The 23,124-nt window shown below is 46.9% G+C and overlaps 2 protein-coding genes across 2 annotated transcripts; one reads left to right on the forward strand and one right to left on the reverse strand.

Annotated features, from left to right (window-relative positions):
• The first annotated feature begins 705 nt into the window (after positions 1-705).
• On the forward strand, positions 706-11,775 carry LOC149272620 (high affinity cGMP-specific 3',5'-cyclic phosphodiesterase 9A-like). The gene is made up of 15 exons (XM_089506882.1): positions 706-776; positions 1,646-1,716; positions 2,267-2,351; positions 2,442-2,523; positions 2,766-2,840; positions 3,173-3,259; positions 3,442-3,546; positions 4,122-4,204; positions 4,835-4,991; positions 5,543-5,656; positions 5,892-5,996; positions 6,268-6,396; positions 6,933-7,028; positions 8,174-8,227; positions 11,683-11,775. Exons 2-15 carry the CDS (start codon positions 1,650-1,652, stop codon positions 11,773-11,775), a joined length of 1,332 nt encoding a protein of 443 aa, XP_089363008.1. The 5' UTR covers positions 706-776; positions 1,646-1,649.
• Positions 11,776-12,591: 816 nt separating this feature from the next.
• Positions 12,592-14,989, reverse strand: LOC149272621 (transmembrane protein 218-like). The gene is made up of 3 exons (XM_089506883.1): positions 14,880-14,989; positions 14,467-14,569; positions 12,592-12,726 (listed from the first exon to the last, which is right to left on the reverse strand). The coding sequence occupies exons 1-3, from the start codon at positions 14,987-14,989 to the stop codon at positions 12,592-12,594; spliced, it is 348 nt and encodes a 115-aa protein (XP_089363009.1).
• Between the last annotated feature and the right edge of the window lie 8,135 nt (positions 14,990-23,124).

A 23,124-nucleotide genomic window follows, 5' to 3' on the forward strand; every position in this document is an offset into this window, starting at 1 on the left:
GCTGGCTTGCCGAATTAACTATACATTATACAGGGGGCCGGCGCACTGATTTAACTACACATTATACAGGGCTGGCTCGCCAATTTAACAATACATTATACAGGGCATTTTACAAGATGAAGTCAGGATAGAAACACCGGAAGATGAATTGACTATTTTTCTGATATTAGTGAAATGAGTAATTTGCATTTATTGGCTAATTTCAGTTCACCGTATCAAATGATCGCGCAGTCTGTTACCCGGCATTCAGGTAATGCAGCTGGGGGTGCGGTGGGGTGACAAAGGGACCTCTCAGGTTTTTTACTCGACTCCCAGTCTCGGGGCAAATTCTCAGGGTTTTACCCCAGTCTCGGGGCAAATGGGCAGATTCTCAGGGTCACACAGTCCGGAGCTGGCTCTTTCATATTCTCCTCTGATTTCATGATATCTGAGCATGCCTGCTATATCACAGCTGGAATCCCTGCTTGAATACAGGTGACTTCATTCAGAATATCCTTACCTCCTGACAAGTCACGTTTTCCATAAGGACCGTTATTAGAGCCATTAGCGAGTCATTGTAATAGTATCTGTGAGCTATTAAAGGGTTACTTCTTGAAAAGTCTCAAGGGCAGAACTTTTTAGAAGGTCCCCCGTTTTGGATAAAATCCCTGCAGGATTCCAGAAGAATTCAAACTCCTCGCATTTTAGTTTTACTACATTGTGAATCTTTTACAATTTGCAGACAAAGAAGATTTATTTCATAATATTCTGTCCCAAGTTGCTGAGGAATTTTCCAGGTAAGTCTGAATATCCTGCGGGTTTCCAGGTATGTATTATTAGCCTATGGGGTTCCGGATACATTTGATTATCCTGCGGGGTTCCGGGTGCGTCTTATTGTTCTGTGGGGTTCTGGGTATATCTCATTATCCTGCTGTATTTCGGGTACATCTGATTATCCTGTGGGGTTCCGGGTACATCTAACTATCCTGCTGTATTTCGGGATTTTAAAGAATATTCTGTAGATTTTAAAAAAAAAATCCTGTGGGGTTCCGGGTATATCTCATTATCCTGCTGTATTTCGGGTACATCTGATTATCCTGTGGGGTTCTGGGTATATCTCATTATCCTGCTGTATTTCGGGTACATCTGATTATCCTGTGGGGTTCCGGGTACATCTAACTATCCTGCTGTATTTCGGGATTTTAAAGAATATTCTGTAGATTTAAAAAAAAAAATCCTGTGGGGTTCCGGGTATATCTCATTATCCTGCTGTATTTCGGGTACATCTGATTATCCTGTGGAGTTCTGGGTACATCTAACTATCCTGCTGTATTTCGGGTACATCTGATTATCCTGTGGGGTTCCGGGTACATCTAACTATCCTGCTGTATTTCGGGATTTTAAAGAATATTCTGTAGATTTTAAAAAAAAAATCCTGTGGGGTTCCGGGTATATCTCATTATCCTGCTGTATTTCGGGTACATCTGATTATCCTGTGGGGTTCCGGGTACATCTTACTATCCTGCTGTATTTCGGGTACATCTGATTATCCTGTGGGGTTCCGGGTACATCTTACTATCCTGCTGTATTTCGGGTACATCTGATTATCCTGTGGGGTTCTTGGTACCTCTGATTATATCTTCTACCCATATATCTTTCTACCCAGAACCATGAGAGTCAGTGAGCTGAAGCGAGACCTCACAGACAGGATGACAGCGCTGGAAAGACGTGTAGAAGGTGAGTTTTATCCCCAACTCTTGGGGATAAACGCATTCAGGAGTCTTTTTTTTCCCACTGCATTTTACTGCATGCAAACAGGTGCAAGCATTCCTTAGTTATTCTATGAGTTTTCTGTTCTGTTTTTTAATCTCCACTAAAAGCAGCGCATGTCTAGCGAGGCCAGGATCTGACGGTTTGGCTGCAGCCTCAGTGACTTCATTGGCAGTGCTACTGAGCATGTGCAGGAAGTGTACACACAGATGCTTCCTGCTTTCAGCAGAGGCGGCCGGGGAGGAGCTAAACAACACAGAAGTCTCATTCTGTACACAGATCCGCATGCAATAAAATGCAATCCAACATGCATCAGAACATAGAAATGCAGTTTTAGCTTTAACATTCAAGTTCATGTAAACAGAAACTTATTTTTCACTCATTCGGTGCAAAGTTTATGAAAACTTTGGGGAAATTTTCATTGAATAAAATTTGAAATAATTCTACTAAATAATTAGATTCCTTATGGAACCAGGGCCAGCAGGGAGTGATTTCAGCTGGTTCTCCTGTATTTTAGCTGAAGGTTTGAAGCTGCTGGATATTGAGAGATGCAGGAGTGACCTGAAGAGGCTGCGAGACGAGATGGAGAAGAACAGTAACAGGTGAGACACTCGCCGGTCGGCGGCTCCTGGGTTTTACTGCCCGGTAGTGAAAATATTTGCTAATTTTATTAACTTTCCTTTTAATTATAGATTGACCTGTCCGTGTAAATATTACTACATAGGGGACGTTGTAAAACTGAACCCACGGAGGGATGTTCCCACCTATCCCAAGGTAAAGCTCTGCGGCGCAGCACGCCCAGCGATAACTGAAGCGGGGCATAGGTGCCTCTCACGTGGTTTACTCACCAAACTCTATTCACTGTGTATTAGGAAGGGCTGAGCCGGCCCTCGCTAACGTAGTTTCTGATACTACAGAAAAGTCTAGAATTTTGTCTTTGAAGAACGTAATTCAAAGATCTTTTATAATTTCCTTTAATGTCGGACTCCCTGGATGTTTTTATCGCGTTTCCGCAGTACACCTTATCGTCTGAGACTGTGGAAGCTTTAAAGAAACCCACGTTTGACGTGTGGCACTGGGAGCATAACGAGGTGGGTCTCTGATTACTGTCTGTAGTGTGTGAAGTCTCGGGAGGTGTGGGGGGTCTCTGTTGATTATCCACCAGAACCCGTAGTACGCAGACTAAGGGGAATATGTGAATACAGCGCAATGGCTGAGATGGGAATTTGGGCACATGGAATAAATTGGCGCCATTCCCCTTGCTTTGGTTCGGCTCCTTCTATGCCGGGAGCATTTAGTTAGATTATTTCATTCATATCACCAGAGAATGTAGAGCTTCCCGGGATTTCCTAAACACGCAGACTTTCGCCATATCCGTTTTACATGATGTGACCCAATTATTGTGATTTCTGGATGGTTGCAGATGCTGAGCTGTCTGGAGTTTATGTATCACGACCTTGGTCTGGTTCATGAGTTTAACATGAATCCCATCACTCTGAAGCGCTGGCTGGTGAGTACTAATCATCACAAAGTGTCTGCTGCTCCATACCCGCACTCCTTCGCTCTGCGGCTGGGTTTCACATGCTCCTGATGCTTTTAGAGCCAGGATTTGCCTCCACAGTGGACACGTCTGTGACTGGTATAGCGAATGTCGCTGTTCCGTGTTTACATGTTGTCTTTTTATTTTTCCAGCTGAGCATTCAGGAGAATTACCGCACAAACCCCTTCCATAACTTCCGCCACTGTTTCTGCGTCACGCAAATGATGTACGGGATTATCCACCTCTGTGACCTCCAGGTACCCGGAACCCACCCGTTGTGGATCGCTCAATCAGCCATGTCCAGCTCAGATGTAACTCGTGATTGGTCATTGACTGGGTCGGTGGCACAGTTCCCGTCCCTGGTATTTGGGGGGATAAGTTTTAGAAGGCGATGAAACATAAATGAGGTCACTGTAGTACAAATTATAGTTCATTCTCCTGTGAATGTTGCTGGGGCTGCGCTATGAATGCTGCATCCCCAGTTTTTATTTGTGATTATAATGTCTGGAGTAAATTATTAACGAACGCATCACCAACCATTGTGCCTCTCCCCTGCTAGCCGCCGGAATTCCCTTTCCATGGCGAACAAGGCAGGGCTGGGCTTTTAGCCGCTGGCCTAGAAGGAAGCTTCCTAGGAGTGCCATGAAGGGAAAGAAGACACTGACAGCCCACCCTTATACCCACCACATTTACCCCCAGTATTTTATTCAGGCTAGAGCTGTATCCGCCTGCCATTTTTGGACTGGGTTTTGAGGAAAACCTTTGAATGATCCCCATTGCCTTGCCCTCTGGTTATCAGAGAGTTAAACCTTTTCCCTTTCATCCTGCGCAGCAACGGATGACCCCAACTGAACTGGGTGTTCTCATGACGGCGGCCATATGTCACGATTTGGACCATCCTGGATTTAACAACACGTGAGTAGTCGCTGAAGAAAATATTAACAACGTTAATAAATAAATAAACCTGCTGTAACTGCAAAAAAGGCAATTTCCGTGGAACACGCCGGAAGGATGCTTTTCAGCGCTAATCAATATTATTTGCTCCGGTGCCACACAATGGGTTAAACACAGAACATACATTAGCAACCCTCAAAGGGCTTATATGTCTAAAAAAAATTATTCGAATGCAAAGGGGTCTTATCTCCATAGCAACCACCAGAATGTTTCTGCTGACAAACTAAACAGAGAAAAGTCGATGATGATCCTTGCAGGAATTTTAGGTAAATGAGATCAACCACCGCGGTCTCCTCTTATCAGTCTTTTCGTGTAGTTTATTATATTTCCAGAGGACCCCAAAACATGCGCTACGTACCCTCCGTATCACAAGTGTACATGAAAAAGGATTACTACGTACTGGCACGTGTAAAAAACATTTGTAGCTGGAATCTTATCAAACAGTAACAGGGAGAATGGAAATATAGAAAAGGCTAAACTTATAAGGTTCCGTAGGCCCGAGTCGGACACCCCCGGCCTGGATAAGAAAATGTTCATTGCACAGAAACAGGTGATAACCGAATTTCCACCCTATGGGTCATCATTCTCCAGCTATCAAATCAACGCACACACGGAGCTCGCCATCCGATACAACGACATCTCCCCACTGGAGAATCACCACTGCGCCGTAGCCTTCCAGATCCTCGCTCAGCCTGAAAACAACATCTTTTCCAACATCAGCCAAGAGCTCTTCAAACAGATGAGACAGGTGTGTGTGTGTGTGTGTGAGGCGAGGGCCACGGACAGAGCGAGACAGTGACAGACAGGAGGGTCAAGACGAGAGTCAGAGTGAGGATCAGGACGAGGTTCACAACAAGGGAGGATAATGATGAGGATTGGGATGATGGTAAGGATCAGGAAGAAGATGATGATGATGAGGGAGAGGAAGAGGATCGAGATGAGGGTGAGGAACAGGATCGAGATGAGGAAGAGGATTGAGATGAGGGTGAGGAAGAGATGGTGATGAGGGTGAGGAAGGGGATGGTGATGAGGGTGAGGATCAGAGCGAAGGTTAGGATCAGGAAAAGTGTGTGGGCCTCTGCCGAGTTTACCACGTCAGTCACAATGAACATGTCTGGGCCTGTAAGGCATCTCAGAGATCATTATCTTGGTTTGAGGCCATGGATGACGTTTTGTTGGTTCACAAGGATAGTCCAAACCCTGACGGTCTTCACGTCATTTTTTTTTATATGTCTATTTTTAAGATTATTGTGGATTATAAAGATTCCAGTAAATACGTCACCTCCTTTTACCCCGCAGTCAATCATTCGCCTGATTCTGGCGACAGACATGGCACGTCATGGTGACATTTTGGAGTCTTTTAAGCGCTTCCTTCCCAGCTTTGATTTCGGGAACGAGGAACATGTGAAAGTTGTGAGTATACATTTTAACATAGATTCTGTTGTCTTTAGGCTACCGATTATCTACAAATTCCATCAAATTAACCTCTATATGTAAAGGTAGATATTTTCCAATATAAAAAGGTATTTCATTTTTCAGAGTTTTGTAAATGTATCCTTTGTGAGGCTGAGGACCTGTCTATATGCAACTGGATCTTCATGTATAGATATGTGAATATTGCGGCTGAGACGATATCCTTTGCCTGCAGCTGCAGATGGTCCTCATTAAATGCTGTGATATCTCCAATGAGGTTCGCCCCATGAAGGTGGCAGAGCCGTGGGTGGACTGTTTGCTGGAGGAGTACTTCATGCAGGTGACTTTCTGCTCTGATTTCGGGGACACGTGACACTTGTCTTGGTACAGCTCCTGAGGTTGGACTTCTCTATCTTGTTCCTGAAGAAACCTTTTTGTTTGAGATAATGACCATCATTGTTACTTGGTGCTTCTCCCCATCCCGGGCATGTTAATGCCTAATTCTGCTGTGTGCAAATGGCACAGACACCCCACCTCAAGGCCCCAGAACACATCCTGTTAAGTGCAGATATATTCCAGAAATGAAGACATCTCCTGGTTTGTCTCTCCAGAGTGACCGTGAAAAGTCAGAAGGTCTTCCTGTTACTCCATTCATGGACCGTGATACGGTGACAAAGCCCAAAGCACAGATCGGATTCATCAAGTTTGTCTTAATTCCAATGTTTGAGTCTGTTATGAAGGTATGGAGGTAACACCAGGATCTGGGAGTAAAATTATGACTGTGGTGTTCACGTCCAGACCATATGTCAACTCCAGGACTCATTGGTCAAGGTTTTAGGTACCTGATCAACACTCTGCAACTGAGGAACATATTATTACACCCAGGATTCATAGCCGAGAGCAGATCCCTACACACAGGATGTATAGCCGAGAGCAGATCCCTACACACAGGATGTATAGCCGAGAGCAGATCCCTACACACAGGATGTATAGCCGAGAGCAGATCCCTACATTTAGGATTAAAGATCCACGCTTCATAGCGGAGAGATCAATACATCCAGGCTCCTTAGCCAAGAGAAGATAATTACATCTAGATTTCATAGCCAAAAGCTAATTATTACATGACCTGGTTACATAATAGATCAGATTATTATACCCAGGCTCCATATCTGAGAGCAGATTAGTGCACCCAGGCTCCATAGCCGACAGCTATGGCATTGAAATGAATATTATAAACTGATTGATTTGTGTAAGTGACAGGACTGTTATCTCTCAGCTCTTCCCTCAGCTGGAGGATGTCATGGTTCTGCCGTTACGAGAGGCCAGGGATCGTTATGAAGAGCTCATGCATATTGAGGAAGCCATGACTGAGGTAGGTGGGTTTACAGGGTGAACCTTAATACATCCTGAAATTGGTGTTAATGGCACTTGGTTTTCCATAAGAGTAACGCCAGGGGGCGCCATTGCTTAATGTTCTGATAACGTGAAAGTTCCGCTCTCTGCTGTTAATGTGAATCGCTAACGGATGCGTTCTGGGCGCTTGTTTCTTTATTTTCAGAAAGTGATTAGGGTTAGAGTTGAGTTAATATCTCTGGGAAAAGGATGGGTCTGGGAGCTGTAGAGGCAAAGATTAGGTGGGCATAGGGCAGCGGGGTCATTACGAACCCTGCGGCTCACACTCGCTCCTCTGTGCTGTTTTTGCGCCAGAACGTAAAAGGAACGTCCTCTTTTCTGCGAATGGGACACTTCGGCCTGAAGAAGATCCGTCACAGCTCACCAGGAACGGGGAGGCCGACTCTCTGGCCTTTTTTTCCGCCTCTCCCTCTGGCTGCAGGGGGTAACAGATCGCAGGAATCTAACCCCCAGATCTAATGAAGCATCAGGGGACAGAATTGGCTTAGTTCCCCCCACCCATTAACAGATAAATGCAGGAACGGCTGCATCGACCTAAATCTAGACTTATACTTTGACATCATTCAGTGAGCATGCAGCATATTAATATTAGCTTTGGACATGGGAAGCGTGGCCTGGATATCATCCCAAAATGGAAACTTTGCTTTAATCCGAAACGTCGGCGTGATCCTGGACGTGGCCATCTCTGCGAGCCGTTACCGGTCCCCGCATGCTGCGCGCCTTTCTCCTGTGATCTATTTCTCTTGTTCTTGCGCCAGTTCTTGGGCCGTTCTGTTTAACTTGACACGTTCTTTTGACAGCGAGACGCGTGTTTGAGGAGCTGAAGTCACCTGACACCTGCCTGTTGCATGAAATAACCTCAGTGTTTAATCTCCTGCTGCAAGCGGGCTGCGCAGGCGGCAGGGGGATCCGGCTAACACCACAGAGGTTGCGCCAATGCCAAAAAAGCTGAAGGTTACAAAGGAGACTTTGAAATTGCTAAATGTCGACAATTAATTTTCTGAAGAGTTAAAGAAGCTCTTTTTTATAAAATGATTGGGCCGTGACTTCAGTGTATCAGCCGTTACCGACCCCGTAACCCAACTCCATCTCTTTCTTCTTCAGGTAGAGCAGCGGAAGACAGATACCTGCGGAGAAGGTCGAAGGGGCTATAGTCGTGTAAGTCGTCCCGTGTTTTCAATGTGTTACAAAGTCTGGGAGTCTGACTGGCGGCTCATGCAGCTCTCGCCGGGATCTTGGACGAGGTCTACCATTAATCTCGTTTGGGGTTGACCTTTCTTGGGGTCCTGCATACGTTGGCTCCAGAGCTGTTATCTTAACGACGTCATTGATGGTGTATTAAGACAGCAGGCAGGTACCTGGACTCCGTGTTTTGGGGAATACTTTGGAAGTCAGTGCAGTCATTAAATAAGGATTAGGCTGCTTGGTGCTCAGGGCCAGCAAAGAGGTTAGAAAAACATTTATTGGCAGTTTGGAGCTGGGTCTGTGCCAGGGGGGAAATCAAAATGAGTCCGGCACCTGAACCGGTGCTGTTTTAACCCTGCCTGTGCCAGAGGGGAAGGCATTGGACCCAGCAGAATCAGTACATGCAGTAGCTGCAGTGGCCTCATCCCATGTGGACAGATAAGAGGTAGACTGGTTAACTCCAGTTTAATTACTGGATAGAAACTGCAACACCTTCTCCCCATGGAATCATCCTAATCAAGCCACCCGAACGACCAACAAACTCTACAGATCATCCGGATCCGATCAGCTCATCCCCATCCAAGCCATCCTCTTCTATTTTTTCTCTTCCCCCTCACCCACCGACTAGATTGTAAGCTCCCAGGAGCGAGGCCCTCTTCTCTTCTTTTGTTCCAGTTTGTGATCTTCATTTATTCCTCTGATTGTAACAGCGCTACGGAATCTGTTGGCGCCATAAAAATGTAACATGATGTAAGCTCATTCTTAGGAGCTGGCGTGAGGGCGTCTGCCAGGCACGCAACACACGTCGTACATACAGTTACAGCGGTCATTTTACCGTCTATTCCATTTAGTCTTTACTGATAACAGGTGAAACGGAACAGGAAAACCCGATGAGTTTGTAAGTTAAAATTAAAATTTGTTAATAGACTTTAAATCTGTCCAACCAGAGCAGGGCCGTAACTGCGGTGACCCCGAACTCCCAGGCTATACTTTCTGCTTGTGTCTCTAGATCTCCTGTGGGCAATAATCAGTTTATAATATATCAGCCCTTTCTAAAATAATAATAATCCTATCATCGCCATATTTTTGTTTTTCAGATCTCGACTACTCCAGTCTCGTCGAATCCCTGATCTTATTTCGGATACAGAATGGCTGCTGTAGAGTTTCCTCTAGACTCTCGGCGTGAAACCAGTTGATTCATTACTATTAAGTGTTTAATCGCTGCCTTCTCCTCTCGTTCTTCCCCGTCTGGAGTGGATTAATCAGGAGTTTGCTTAAAACACTTATGTTTTGTGCTAATATTGTGGGCTTCCAGTTCAGCTGAGCACCAACTGTCATTTAATATGTAATTCCTCATTATTCTTGCCATTCTCATGTAATTTGGTCAACTCTCACAGGGTGGTTTATGCTTCATCTGGTAAAGTAGCTTTTCCTCCAGGGCCAACATACTCTCAGTTCTCAGCTGCTCAGTTATTCGGCCGTGGTTAGCCAAAGCCTGAAAATGATTGAGATGTAATGGCGCGCACCGCCGATCCGATCCATGGAGGAAACACCGCCTCGTACAAATCACTGTTCTTGGCTCTACAAGGATATTTGGGGATTCAACATCTTCTCAATGCGTCGGATTCAGGCATTAAGAGTATGACTCATGAGAGCATTTTACTCTGAAAAGGTTATTTGTGCAAACAGACTTTTCTCAGAAATATCTAATTTTGGATTTATTCTTCATTATTTTCCCTTTTTTTCATTTGGCTGCTGACAGTCACATAACGCCAAACAGCCACCCCTGGGCCTGCTCTGATACCATGTTTATGACATTCGGAAGCTGTTAAATATAGTAGGAATTTGGTAACAAAATAAATGTCATTTATTCTCACAGTATCCAGTTTCTTCTGTAACAAGTGACTTGGGTTTTCTTTCGCTGTCCATCGAATGGTCACACACACGGAGTACATTACCTGTACCATTTCTGAAAGCCATAGACTGGGTTTGTGTTCAAGAGTGGGAAATACTAATAAGAGAAAGGGCTTAGGGATGAGAGCCGAGCTGCGCATGAGAAGCAAAACCTACCTCCTACCTCATGGCTAGGTTATGAGATTTACCAGAATGTATTTGACACGGACAGGGGCAGACGGGGTACAACTGAACTTGTTTTACAGGGACATTAAACTGCGCCACATGACGGCGCACAGCCTGGTGACCCATGCCCACCCCTGCTAAACCCCCTAAAATGAGGTCAAGTCTAAGAACCGCTGGGACGAGTACCTCGAGACGTACACAATGAGAACATAACTTTCACCGGGCACACGAGTCCGAGTTATTCCAGCCAACCACCGGGTAAACTCTGCAAGGTTATCTCTCTCATTACAATTCACGTCCACCGAAGCTTCTATCCATACGATGATTTCCCCTGCGTGATGAGCGATCGCCTTTCGCTGGCAGATTAATGTCTGATGAGCTCATTTACCAAAGAAGCCAGAATACCCGACAAATAGCAGAGTATTAACTCGAAGCAACACGCATTCCCTCTCGTAAAGTCTTCATTATCAAAGTTTATTTATAATGTGAGCAAGCATTCAGGTTAGCGAGTGTGCGTGGATGCAGAAAAAACACTGGCAACTGAATCTCTGGGGGTAACGGCCCCAAGTTAGCCATATTAAGACTTTGGGGTGCTATTCTGGGTGAGGTGTTGGATATAAGCGTATTTGGCTTTATACTTAGAACCCGCTGAATCGGTTGTGGTTTCTTTGTAAATGGCGGCTCTGGCCCGTGACACACCACGCTGTGGCGATCGGCAGAAAGCCCCCAGTGTATGGGGAGGTTATTTTCTGCACTCACTTCACATGCGCTTCCACAGAGCTCTGAATCAAATGACGCTCATACAAGGCCCTTAAATATAATATGCCTGCATGCACGGCTCCAATGGCTGCATTAAGGGCTCTGAATGCTGCATGCATGGCTCCAGCGACTGCATTAAATGCTCTGAATGCTGCATGCACGGCTCTAACTGCCGCCTTACAGGCCCTGAAGGCCACATGTATGGCTCTAACTGCTGCATGTGAGGCTCTAACTGTGACATTAAAGTCTCTAACAGCTGCATGCAGGGCCCTAGTGGCCCCATTAAATGCTCTGATGGCTGCATGTATGGCTCTGTCAGATTAAAGCCTTCAACAGCTGCATGCGAGGCTCTAACTGTCACACTTAAGATTCTAATGGTTGCATTAATGGCATGCACAGCTCTAGTGGCCACATTGAATGCTGCATAAATAAAATGCTCTATATTTATCAGAGATCTCCTTTGGTGCTGACATCACATTCCTGCACTCAGCATGGAGGAGAGGGGCTGCAGAGGTAAGCGGCGAGGGGGTGGCTGGGGTGCTTCCATGTGTCAGGTAAAAATACATCACTGGTCTGTCTTCCCTCTACAGGTTTACTGCTTGAATGCCATGATAGACACAATAACGCTGGCCCGGCACTCCTTAACAGCCAACAGCACTTTCGGGACCGTGGAAATTAAATAAGCTGGTTTATGGAATGGACAGGGAGCGTTAGGAATTTAAATGTTACTGGCAGAGGGCTGATTCGCTCCATGCCGCGCATTATTGATTAGTGATGGGATACAATCAGGTTATCAGTCATTCAGGCAAGTCACTTTGAGGATTCATTAAACATTCAGGACTGAAGACATTAACTCGTCCCCAGGCACCCGTAAAAAGCATCTAACACGTTGCATACTCTTGGCTGCCCAGCGTTGTTTATAATTTTTTTTATATTTCCATCAAAAAAAAAAGATACCTCTGAGGTTCTGAAAGCTCATGATTCTACATATTCTTCAACTAAATACTCTGTTTTCCCACACACATTATATAGGGATCGAAATACTAATTTACTTTCAACACTACTCACCCCAGCTCGTCATGGCATCAAGGGTGTATAACCTGCTTGTAGGGTAGTGCAAATAGTACTCGGGCACCAACCAGAAGTACCCAGCTCACAGTCACCCTGGAAAAACACCTTGCCTGTAAAGCCAACTCGCCTTTAGGTGAAGAATAATATTTTCTTTTGCTTATAAAAATAAGGACATCCTGATTTATCCACATTAATCTGTATAACTGAAATGAAAAAAAAATCAAATGTTTCAAAAATATTTAGTAAAAAAAAAACCACATTTATTGTCTAAAATCATAAAAATATTCATCATTACCCTAAAATGTGTTTAACTGACAAAGACGCCTTCAAATGCATTTAACGTAAATGTATATTTTATCCCTTAAAGGATCTTAATTAGGCAATCCCATAATTCCTTAGACGCCGGAATGCTGCCCGCCACCACAGATTCACTGCATTCGAAGAGGTTTGGCATAGACTGGCTCCAAGACGTGGTACACGAGGGCCAGGAAGGCGCTGCCGAGAAAAACAACGCTCATGATGGAGATCAGGAAATAACGTCCGATAAAGAAGGAATCCACGATCTGGGAAAGAGAACACAGGATGAATATTACCGAGCACCGGAGACGTCCTAAAAGGGGCCAGCAGCGTTAAAGCACTGCGCCAGGTGGCATTTAGTGTGATGCTTTCAGGTGTGTGAAGACGACACATCGTCCCTTCACTATAAGTTATGGTGGCATGGCAGTCACATTACACATTTAATTAACATCTGCGCTATAAATTAAGTACCTTTATAATAAGATATCAGGCCGGGCTCCTTATACAACCCACACAATCCACAGGAGCGCAGGCGTTTAAACGTAGCCACACCCACTTCTGCTGACATCCTGTCCATGCCCCACCCACAAATATTTCCCCTGTAAAAGCCACTAATCTGGGCCGTGTGGGTTATATCTGCTGTGAATGTCTTATTCCTGCGCTTTGGTTGTTGTAGTTACAGCAACGCATCCCAGTTCAGAGACTGGTGGTAACACGTCCTGCGCTCCAGTTCCCAGCCTTGTGCCGATCACACATGGTGCTAGTTAGTAGCCAGATTACAGTCACTTTACAAGAAGCGGGACACGTTGTCAAAGATTCCTTTCATCGCGGCAGCCCGCGCTGTTTGTGTCCAGGGCCAGTGCCACCCATCGGCTATCAAAGCCGCAGGATTCCTCCCTTAATAAAGTAAGTGGAGCCAAATAAAACTTGCAGTATCTACAAGGAGCCAGACATGAAGCAACTGTCAAAACAGAGAAAAAGGTGATGGCCAGAAATACCCCCACACACGAGCACGGGGCTGTAAAGTGAGCGGATTGTCCCCGAGGAACCACCCGACACGCAGATTACAGAACAGGTCGGGTTTATGAAGCTACGCCTGACCTTGGCTTCAGCACAGAACTAGTCTCTGGTGGAGCCCATGTTTGCTGGTGCAACACACTCGGTGCTTTAATGAGCCAATTAGCAGGTCCGCAGAGCATAAACCCTGAGTCATGTATTATTGATGGACTGGGGGCTGCGCTGCAGGGGGGTCCAGGACCACAAATCCTTTAATTAGTTCTCAGATTCTCCTGACCTAACAAGCTCGGCCACCTCGTTACTTGCCCCGATTTATAGATGGGGATCCATGACGACAGGGTCACTTCTTCCGGACTAAAGCTCTGGGGTCTCGTATACAAAGCCTGGTGCATTGGCAAGAGAAAGATACCCCCGTTACAAAAGCCAATTAGGAAAATAGTAAATAAAGTTTGATTCAGTCAAACCCATAAAGTGAAAATGATCACTTATATCAGGAAGACATATGGATGTTGTGTCCAGACAGAGACGGCTTCGGCTTGTCCATATTCCGCCGTGCATCCAGCGAGTCACCGTTCAGACATACCCAGTAGCAGTGGGGACACTTTTATCAGACGTTCCACAAATCCAAGTAAAGCAGAGACCGGGGCTAAAACACCGGATAGTGGGGCTACTTCTTACTCACATTAACATAAATGTTGGGACTAAAATGTATTTAGGGATATTCACCTAAATGTCCACAGAGAGATACGAGATGACTCCCAAGTTCAGTATGTTATGTATTCAGGACCATTTCAGATACACAATATGGGAAATGGTCATTATAAAGGGTTTAAAGGTACAGAGAACGCCTCCGGCGGCTTCAGTGTGCAGAGGACAAACTCATGTAAAATCTGAGAGAGCCAAGCCACGTCGAACACACACAACACACGAAGCGAACACCCTGCCCCACAAATTACCCCCTCCCCAAAAGAAACAAAGCCCATTATCACCTGAATCTCCTTCTCTGGTGCATGAGTTTCGTCTGCCCTTGGAAAGAAAACCAATATTAACGTAAGGATCATGGCCAAAAGGAACACCGGGATAACCGAAAACCTGAAAAAAAGAAAACATTTAGGGATCATTCCTGCGGCAAACAGAATCAGCCATTTCCTGCACAGAAAACATTAACGTGATGCCATTTTACATGTTGGTCCATGTGACACGCGTTTAAATGATGTCTCAGGGGATTATACAATTAGATTTTTGTTTAATTTGCATTTACGTCCCGCTGAATGGTCAACTTCTCATCATTTATAGTTACTAACACTAACACAGCAGATGAGAGGTCACTAGTAAGTGCCATGCATCATTTCATTATCCTGAAGCTGTGGGGGTCCAGTTTCACCAGTCCTGGCGGTCTTACCGTGCTGAAACCGACACTCTAGACAGAAGGACACACAGCAGCAGAGTCACCACCCAAATAATCGCCAGAATGAACACGCCGCTGCCAACTCCCAGAATAGTGGTCGCCATCCTAATGAAAAGAAAAAGCTATCAAAAAGATCCATCAGAAATGAACACACCCTCCGATTAAACTCACTATTCGCTTATCGTAAGAGGTGCCGCATCACCATCCCCGCGTCACCAGCCCCCAGGGCCGCTTCACCAGCCCCACAAGGCATATCAGGTGCACTGATAAATCCCCCCTCAGCGTTCATTAAATGAACGGTGGGATTTTGAAACATGTTTAAACTGTGATACCTCAGGGTGCCCTGGGACTGTGGGGTAAAGCCTGGAGCCAGAGTTAGGCGAGTCTGCACCTCAGGAGTTGGGTATCCTGCCTCAAAGTGTTTAGTTAATAATAAAACGGGTGTTTTATTGGACACAAATGGCTGGACACTGTGACATCAGGAGAGTAAATAGATTGCGGATTATTTTTGAAAGCCTTCTCTCCGGCCATCCGACTTTGTTCAGAACTCTCCCTTCCTCACAGCCGGGGGCATTCGTCGTCTCAGAGAGCGAAGCGATTTACGGTTCACCACAAGAACAGAAGCAGCTGCCGTCTGTCCCTCAGAACCGAGTTATTTAACTGAAAGCCACTAGGTGGAGACTATGAGCTAGAAATGTATCAGCAGCCTCTGTGAGCTTCACTACCCCGATCCTGCGCAAGCCCTCAGGTCACAGCCCACCTGCAGTACACGGCGCACCGAGCCCACCTGCAGTACACGGCGCACCGAGCCCACCTGCCGTACATGGCGCCTTGAGCCCACCTGCCGTACATGGCGCACCGAGCCCATCTGCTGCGACACCTTTCAGAAAGAAAGAGGTTAATTCACTGTGTGAGCGTAAGCGACTTGGCAGGAAACTAAATCTAACTCACAAATTCACTAAAACCAACTTCTATGCGTATTCGCAAAAAAAATCACTAATTTGAAAGTTCCTTTCTGAGTGTCTGCATGTAATTTAACCCTTAACTGACCACTAGACTTCTTATTGAATAGACCTCAAAGCGCTCTTTCACATGGATCTTTCTGCTACAGGGTTAGGTTTTCTACTGACCACCAAGAGACCTCTTTGGCGGTCATGTGTCCAGTCCTGGAGACCACGCTTCAGAAAGACAGAAATCATTTTGAGAGAATTAAAAGAAAAGCAAACGAAGAACCAAAACGGTATTAGACGTTTCCGACAAAACCTCCCAGGGAAGACATAAACCTTAAATATGTGCTCAGCATGACCCTCGGCAGACTGGCACGGTGCCCGCAAGGATCATTTTCTCCTATACATTGTACAACAGTCTGTGTGCCCGGGTCAGGAAGCCCCCAAATGGCCACATTTTGCCCCAGCTTCTGAAGGTAATCTCTAACTAATTATGTTAACATAATAAAGCAAGGCAAGTGGGAGAGATAACAGTCAGATGGGAGAGAGGGGGGGCGAGATGGCGGAGAGAGGGGGGGTGAGATGGCGGAGAGAGAGGGGGGTGAGATGGCGGAGAGAGAGGGGGGTGAGATGGCGGAGAGAGAGGGGGGTGAGATGGCGGAGAGAGAGGGGGTGTGATGGCGGAGAGAGAGGGGGTGAGGTGGCTGGGAGAAAGGGGGGATTGAGGTGGCAAAGAGAGAGGGGGGTGAGGTGGCGGAGAGAGAGGGGGTGAGGTGGCGGAGAGAGAGGGGGGTGAGGTGGCGGAGAGAGGGGTGAAATTGGAGCTGAGGGGCCCCTTATGGTGTGTTTGGGCATCATCCAAACAGCATAATAACTGCAAACAGAGGAAAGGACTAAATTATGCTGGCAGTGGGGCAAATCCAGGGAAACGAGGGGTAATTTATTGTACAAAAGGCGGCAACTAATTGTAGCAGATGGCATAAAAGGCAGCCAGGTAGAACAATAGGGCACAGATTAGTCATGAAGTGTCATAAGGGGGCATTTTTAGGCATGTGGGGTAGTTATATAACATTGGAGGGGGCAAACCCTAGAATCGTATGGGGTAGTTGCACCCAGGTTCCCCAGTTACTAGCTCCCAGACCTCCCCCAGTTAGTTGCCCCATTAACCTGCAGCTCTCTTCGACCGGCTCCAGACCCAGCGACTTATTGCCAGGGTAACGGGAGACAGCGACCAGCCAATTAGCAGCCGCGTTACATTTTCGGCTTTGTGTCTCCGTCAATCCTGATGCGAGTTCATCGAATACCCATCTCGCTGATTGGCTGAGCTTTGTTACCTGGGCAACTACTGAGGGACCGATGCTGCCTCCGCTTCCGGGGCAGTTGGTGGAACTCAACTCTGAGAGAAATAGTAAGCGCGGGAGACAAGGCATTTTGGTAGATTATGGCACGCAGGGGAAAACAGGGACTTAAAGGAAATTTCTGGGGCATATTTTGTGGACAGTGGCAGACGATGGAGCAAATCAACACTGGGGCAGAGAACCATAAACGGGAAGGAAGGGGTACAGAAATGGGCAGATAACGGACACCCGGCAGATAGAAAGGCCTGTCAGAGATGTGCCCGGGGCTGGGGCAGTTACTTTATGCCTATAGAGGGTAATAGCAGCGCCTCTGCCTGGGGTTTGATGATGCAGAGACTTATGAGTCCTGCTCCGTGTGGCAGCATCCATTAAATGTACACAGCTGCGACCTTGCAGGAGAAGGTTGAGATTTGGGGAAAGAAAAAAGAAAAATGTCGTGAGCTTTTGGGTCCTCAGAGAAGGGAGGTCTGTTAATGCCCAGGAGGGGTAGAATGAGCCCAAGACATTGCGCTGCCGGGACCAAGAATGAAATGCTGCCCCCCAAAAAACATCCATCCAAACCCTCCACCCGAGCCTGCCGTGCGTGTCATGTTCCCAGACACGTATGTCATATGATTTACCAAGTGCTGCTCGGTGGCGTGGTCATTGCTGATGGGCCGGGGTGTCAGCCGGTGGTCGTCCAAAGACACGAATCACCCCCTCGCGCACTCCTCTGCCTGACCCTGCGAGGGAGGATGCCTGCGCCACCGCCGAGGAGACGACGAGCTCCGGCTCAGGTAAAAACCAGTGACAGCGCATTTCGTGTGTTATTGTGCGTGGCCGCTGTATTGCATGTTTATAGAATAATTCCCAGTTTATTTTATCCCCCTCCAATGCCGCCCCCCAGGGCCACTATCAGAAATCTTGGGACCCGGTACATACTTTTAAAACCTTAGGCAACCCTCACAACAAGTATATACGCAGACTTACCTTATCACCGTAAGCATTCCTCCTCTCCATCAGGTGCTCACCCGACACTCAAACACCATGAGCCCGCACGCACGCTAACACCAACCACTAACCACGCACGCTAACACCAACCACTAACCACACACGCTAACACCAACCACTAACCACGCACGCTAACACCAACCACTAACCACGCACGCTAACACCAACCGCTAACCACGCACGCACGCTAACACCAACCGCTAACCACGCACGCACGCTAACACCAACCGCTAACCACGCACGCACGCTAACACCAAACGCTAACCACGCACGCTGACACCAAACACTAACCACGCACGCACGCTGACACCAAACACTAACCACGCACGCACGCACGCACGCTGACACCAAACACTAACCACGCACGCACGCTGACACCAACCACTAACCACGCACGCTAACACCAACCACTAACCACGCACGCTAACACCAACCACTAACCACGCACGCTAACACCAACCACTAACCACGCACGCTAACACCAAACGCTAACCACGCACGCACGCTAACACCAAACGCTAACCACGCACGCACGCTAACACCAAACGCTAACCACGCACGCACGCTAACACCAAACGCTAACCACGCACGCACGCTAACACCAAACTCTAACCACGCACGCTAACACCAAACACTAACCACGCACGCACGCTAACACCAAACACTAACCACGCACGCACGCTAACACCAAACGCTAACCACGCACGCACGCTAACACCAAACTCTAACCACGCACGCACGCTAACACCAAACACTAACCACGCACGCACGCTAACACCAAACACTAACCCCCCCCACACGCTGACACCAAACACTAACCCCCCCACACGCTGACACAAACACTAACCCCCCCACACGCTGACACAAACACTAACCCCCCCCACACGCTGACACCAAACACTAACCCCCCCACACGCTGACACCAAACACTAACCCCCCCACACGCTGACACCAAACACTAACCCCCCCCACACGCTGACACCAAACACTAACCCCCCCCCACACGCTGACACCAAACACTAACCCCCCCCACACGCTGACACCAAACACTAACCCATGGGCGTAGGAACCGGGGGGGATAGATCCCCCCCAGTAACTCATGCGGGGGGGACCGATAATTAAGAAATCCCCCCCAGGGCCAGGGCAACCGATCTTACGCGGTCCGCACCTCGAGCCCTGCTACTTACCTGTGGGAGGGTCTTCTGTACTGCACAGAGGAACCGGAACCCAGCAGAGTTCACGTGATATTACATCACATCCTCTGTGCAGTACCAGAGAACGCAGAGGGAGGCCGCGCCCTCTGCTGAAGACTGTGAGCGGCATCGAGGAGCTGCAGTGCAGGTAAGGGGGTGGGGAGGGTGTTTGAATGAGTATGCGTGATTGAGGGAATGAATCTGTGAATTAATGAGTGTGTGTGTGATAGAATGGATGTGTAAGTGCTGGAACCTAGTCATGATTGGACTGTGATTGATGTTAGCAATCACACTCCTATCATGCCAAGTCAGCCAGTACATGCTGAAACCTAGCTAGCTGCCCCCCTTGTCTATTGATGCTGCCAGCAGTATGGGGTCTGCACATCACTTACAGCCACCCTGTACCAGCATGTACTGGCTGACTTGGCATGATAGGAGTGTGATTGCTAACAGTATGGGGTCTGCAGTATGGCTGAGCACCTTGGTTATCAGATGCCTGGATGCTGTGCACACACCTCAGCACACACCTGCAGCCAAGAAGAGGAGAGCCTCCCTGCTTGACCAGGTGTACCAGGCTTACCCCCTATTGACAGCCCTGCTGCCTCCTACAAAGTGCTGACCGGGTGATGATGATGCAGTTACAACATATAGTTTTATGAGGTCTGCTGGATAGATTGACATGTAGTAGGTTGATACCTTAATGTCTTGGAGTATTTATTTGCAACAGAAACCACTTAAATTCCGATGCATCTCACATAGTCCTTCCACTGACGGTCTGTGCAAAGTATTACGGCTTCACTAATTAGAAATGAAATGTCCGCTACGTGGCCTTTCCTTGTACCGTCAGGTGGGGCAAACTCTTCATCAGGTGGACAGCATGCGTCTCTTGGCGATGCCTGTTTACCAAACCTGGAGTCTCTGATTAGCGAGGGCTGCTTACGACGGGACAAAATGCAGCTGACGCTGAGCCAGAGAGACCTAACGATCAAAGCGGTGCAGATTAAAAAGTGACGTTTCCAGGCCCAATCGTCTGGTTTGTGATTAGCAGCTACAACAAGCTGAGACAGAACAAAAAGTCAGCATTAAGTGTGGAAAATGAATGCTCAGGCACTTTTAATCACAGTTTGCAAGGAGAAGGAATTATTAAAAGGAGCAGGCATGTAGGTTAGGGCGAATGAACGTACAGAATCGTCGCAAACGCTTACATGTTAAACACAAAATGTTTACAGGAGAAAGCGACTTCGGGAGCCTTTTACCTGCTCTCAGAAGGCAATATATGTGCAATATTTGCACATATATCTCACTTATTTAATTATCGCTGAATTAAAACCTTTATTTGTAACGTAACAACCCATAAACAAGCGCTCAAGGGCTGGGTTTGTTGGGGAGCCCCATGTTACTGATGGAGGTTGATAATCTGCTCGAGCCCCCCCCCCCCCCGCGCAGTCCAGTGGAATATATTATATATTTTGGTGCACATGATTTACCAGGGAGCCGCTAAACATCAAGCTTCTCTCCAACGTGAGATGCTCTTCTCTATGCACGAGGAGAGCTGCACAGACTCGGTTTCATGGTGCGGCTATTCTGTTTATTCTGCGAAAGCTGGAAAGTTTTGCGCAAGTTGGTGCTTTCTTCCTACTTCTGAAATTGGTTTGGAAATGTCCCAAGTTGGATGCCATTCCGAGCGAAGCGGCAGACGCTGGAAATACAGCTTAATGACCAGAAGACGACAGCTGGGAATGGCGAGTTCTCCATGTTCCTGACGCATCTCCGCCACTCCTACTGTGTGACCATACCCCGGCACCATACCCTGCGAGCTCTCGCCTGGGGTTACTTCTGCCAAACGCTGCCTGCCCCTCCTAATGCTCCCCTTTGCTGCACTGCTTGACAGCGAATAAAGAGTCGTTAAAGTGCGTTCCCTAATTGGGCTCCGTACGTTCTGGCAGATGGCTGGGTCATTGGGGAAAAATGAAGCCAGCTACGGATTTCCACCAGGAAAAGTCTCAGCTTCTTAGTTTGGAGGGAACTTGAGCTAAAGTTTGTTTTTCATGGGGTTATTGGTGGTCCCATGAACAGAGTGAGGGGCCAGCACAGACACTTTCTGCCCTTTTATCTCTTTTCGTTATGATGCGTACTACGTATCCTGAAACAACTATCATTGTTATTCCAGCTTGTATGTTTTACAGAATTCTCTGTATTGTTTCCTGCTTCTGTTTGCACATTTTCTACGTGCGTTTTTAGATCACTTGTGACCAGTACAGAGTAAATCTATCCCTTTGAATGAAGACGTGACAGCGACATTGTCCAGCATGTAATTACTGTACAAATCTGCCGGGTGGATTATTCCAAAGAAGCTTTTTGAAGGGGTTAATTGAGATGGCCCCATTAATCCAATCTGTTTTATTTCCATATTTACTAACAAGCTAAAGAAAGGTTGCAGAACACACGTTGCCTGAATCTTAAGTGTTCGCTGCATAATGTTTCAAACGATTAAACTTTTGAATTGAAAGCAATCTGCGCTCATGCAGGTAAGGAATATTTTACCGCTAATTTAAGTGTTATATCAAATACGTTTATTAGCAGCACGTTGGATGCAGGAACTAATTTCATGCCCTACAGACATGGCGCTGGGGTTGGTAATGGCGTTAAATTGCCTTTGCAGATAGCAGTGGGTTACTGGATGGTGAGAAGGGGAAAAATGCCAGACTGGATTTTCCTGCTACAGAACCCTCATACCAATTTGCCGAGCCGGGGAATCGAGTCAATCCAGTTTCACCACTTTTACCTGCAATGGCGCAAGCAGGGCTCTGCAAGCAAGCAGGCCGATTACATTACAATGTGTTTCAGTATTCATTGTAGTAGAGCAGTGAAAGAAGAGATCTTGCATAATAATGCGCGTGTATATTCCTGGGCCGCCTTTTCATTCTGTTTGTACCTATATATTGATTAATAAAGTAGGGGACCCCGTGCCGGTTTGTTGTCACACTTGCATGGACTGTCTGGAAACAGGAGGGGGTATGCGGCGCCAGCATACAAAGCAGAGCTCTGTATTGGCATTCGGGATCAGAAATAGCATATTCTCCAGGGAGACAACATTTTCATCCCCTAGAAGTCGTTATGGACAATATTTGCCTTCCTTCTGTAGAAATCACATAGAATGGATCTGCTGACTTTATACGAGATGAAGATGGAAAGTGTAACGGTTTCAGCTGTCACATGTCTAATGAGGTTTGAGCATCATCGAAGTACTGATGGAGTAACAGCTATTCCTTCCTAGATGACCACGTTATTTAGTGTTATGGTTTTTGAAGGTTCTTGTGATGCTTTTGGAGATAAACCCATTCCTGTGCTTCCTACTTCCGGACGTCCGACTTCCCATCCTATTGCTGAAGGAAGAAACTGCAGAAATGACCTCCCATCCTTTATACGGTGTAATGGCGTCGTGTGAATCGCAGAGATAAGCATCGTCGCTCGGCTTTGAAATGGGGGAGGAGAGGTTTTGATTTTGGTGCAGGGGTTTAAAGGTTTGTATAGCGCAAACCCATAGTGCCTTCCCTGAAGCTGGGGTTTAAAGTGATGTATGGAACAAACACATGGTGCTTTCTTTGATGCCATCAGAGCATTGTCTGAGGAACGAGCCATTGGCCTGTAACCGCAATAACTGGACTTGAACTGGTTCCAAAAGATTCATCAAGGCGCAGAGAATATATCACCAGCCCTTAAAATATATGGACGCCCATGAACGACTCTG

This window comes from Sceloporus occidentalis, unplaced genomic scaffold, assembly GCF_023333645.1.
Source record: "Sceloporus occidentalis isolate IW3139 unplaced genomic scaffold, rSceOcc1.0.p SCAF_430, whole genome shotgun sequence".
Lineage (NCBI taxonomy): Eukaryota > Metazoa > Chordata > Lepidosauria > Squamata > Phrynosomatidae > Sceloporus > Sceloporus occidentalis.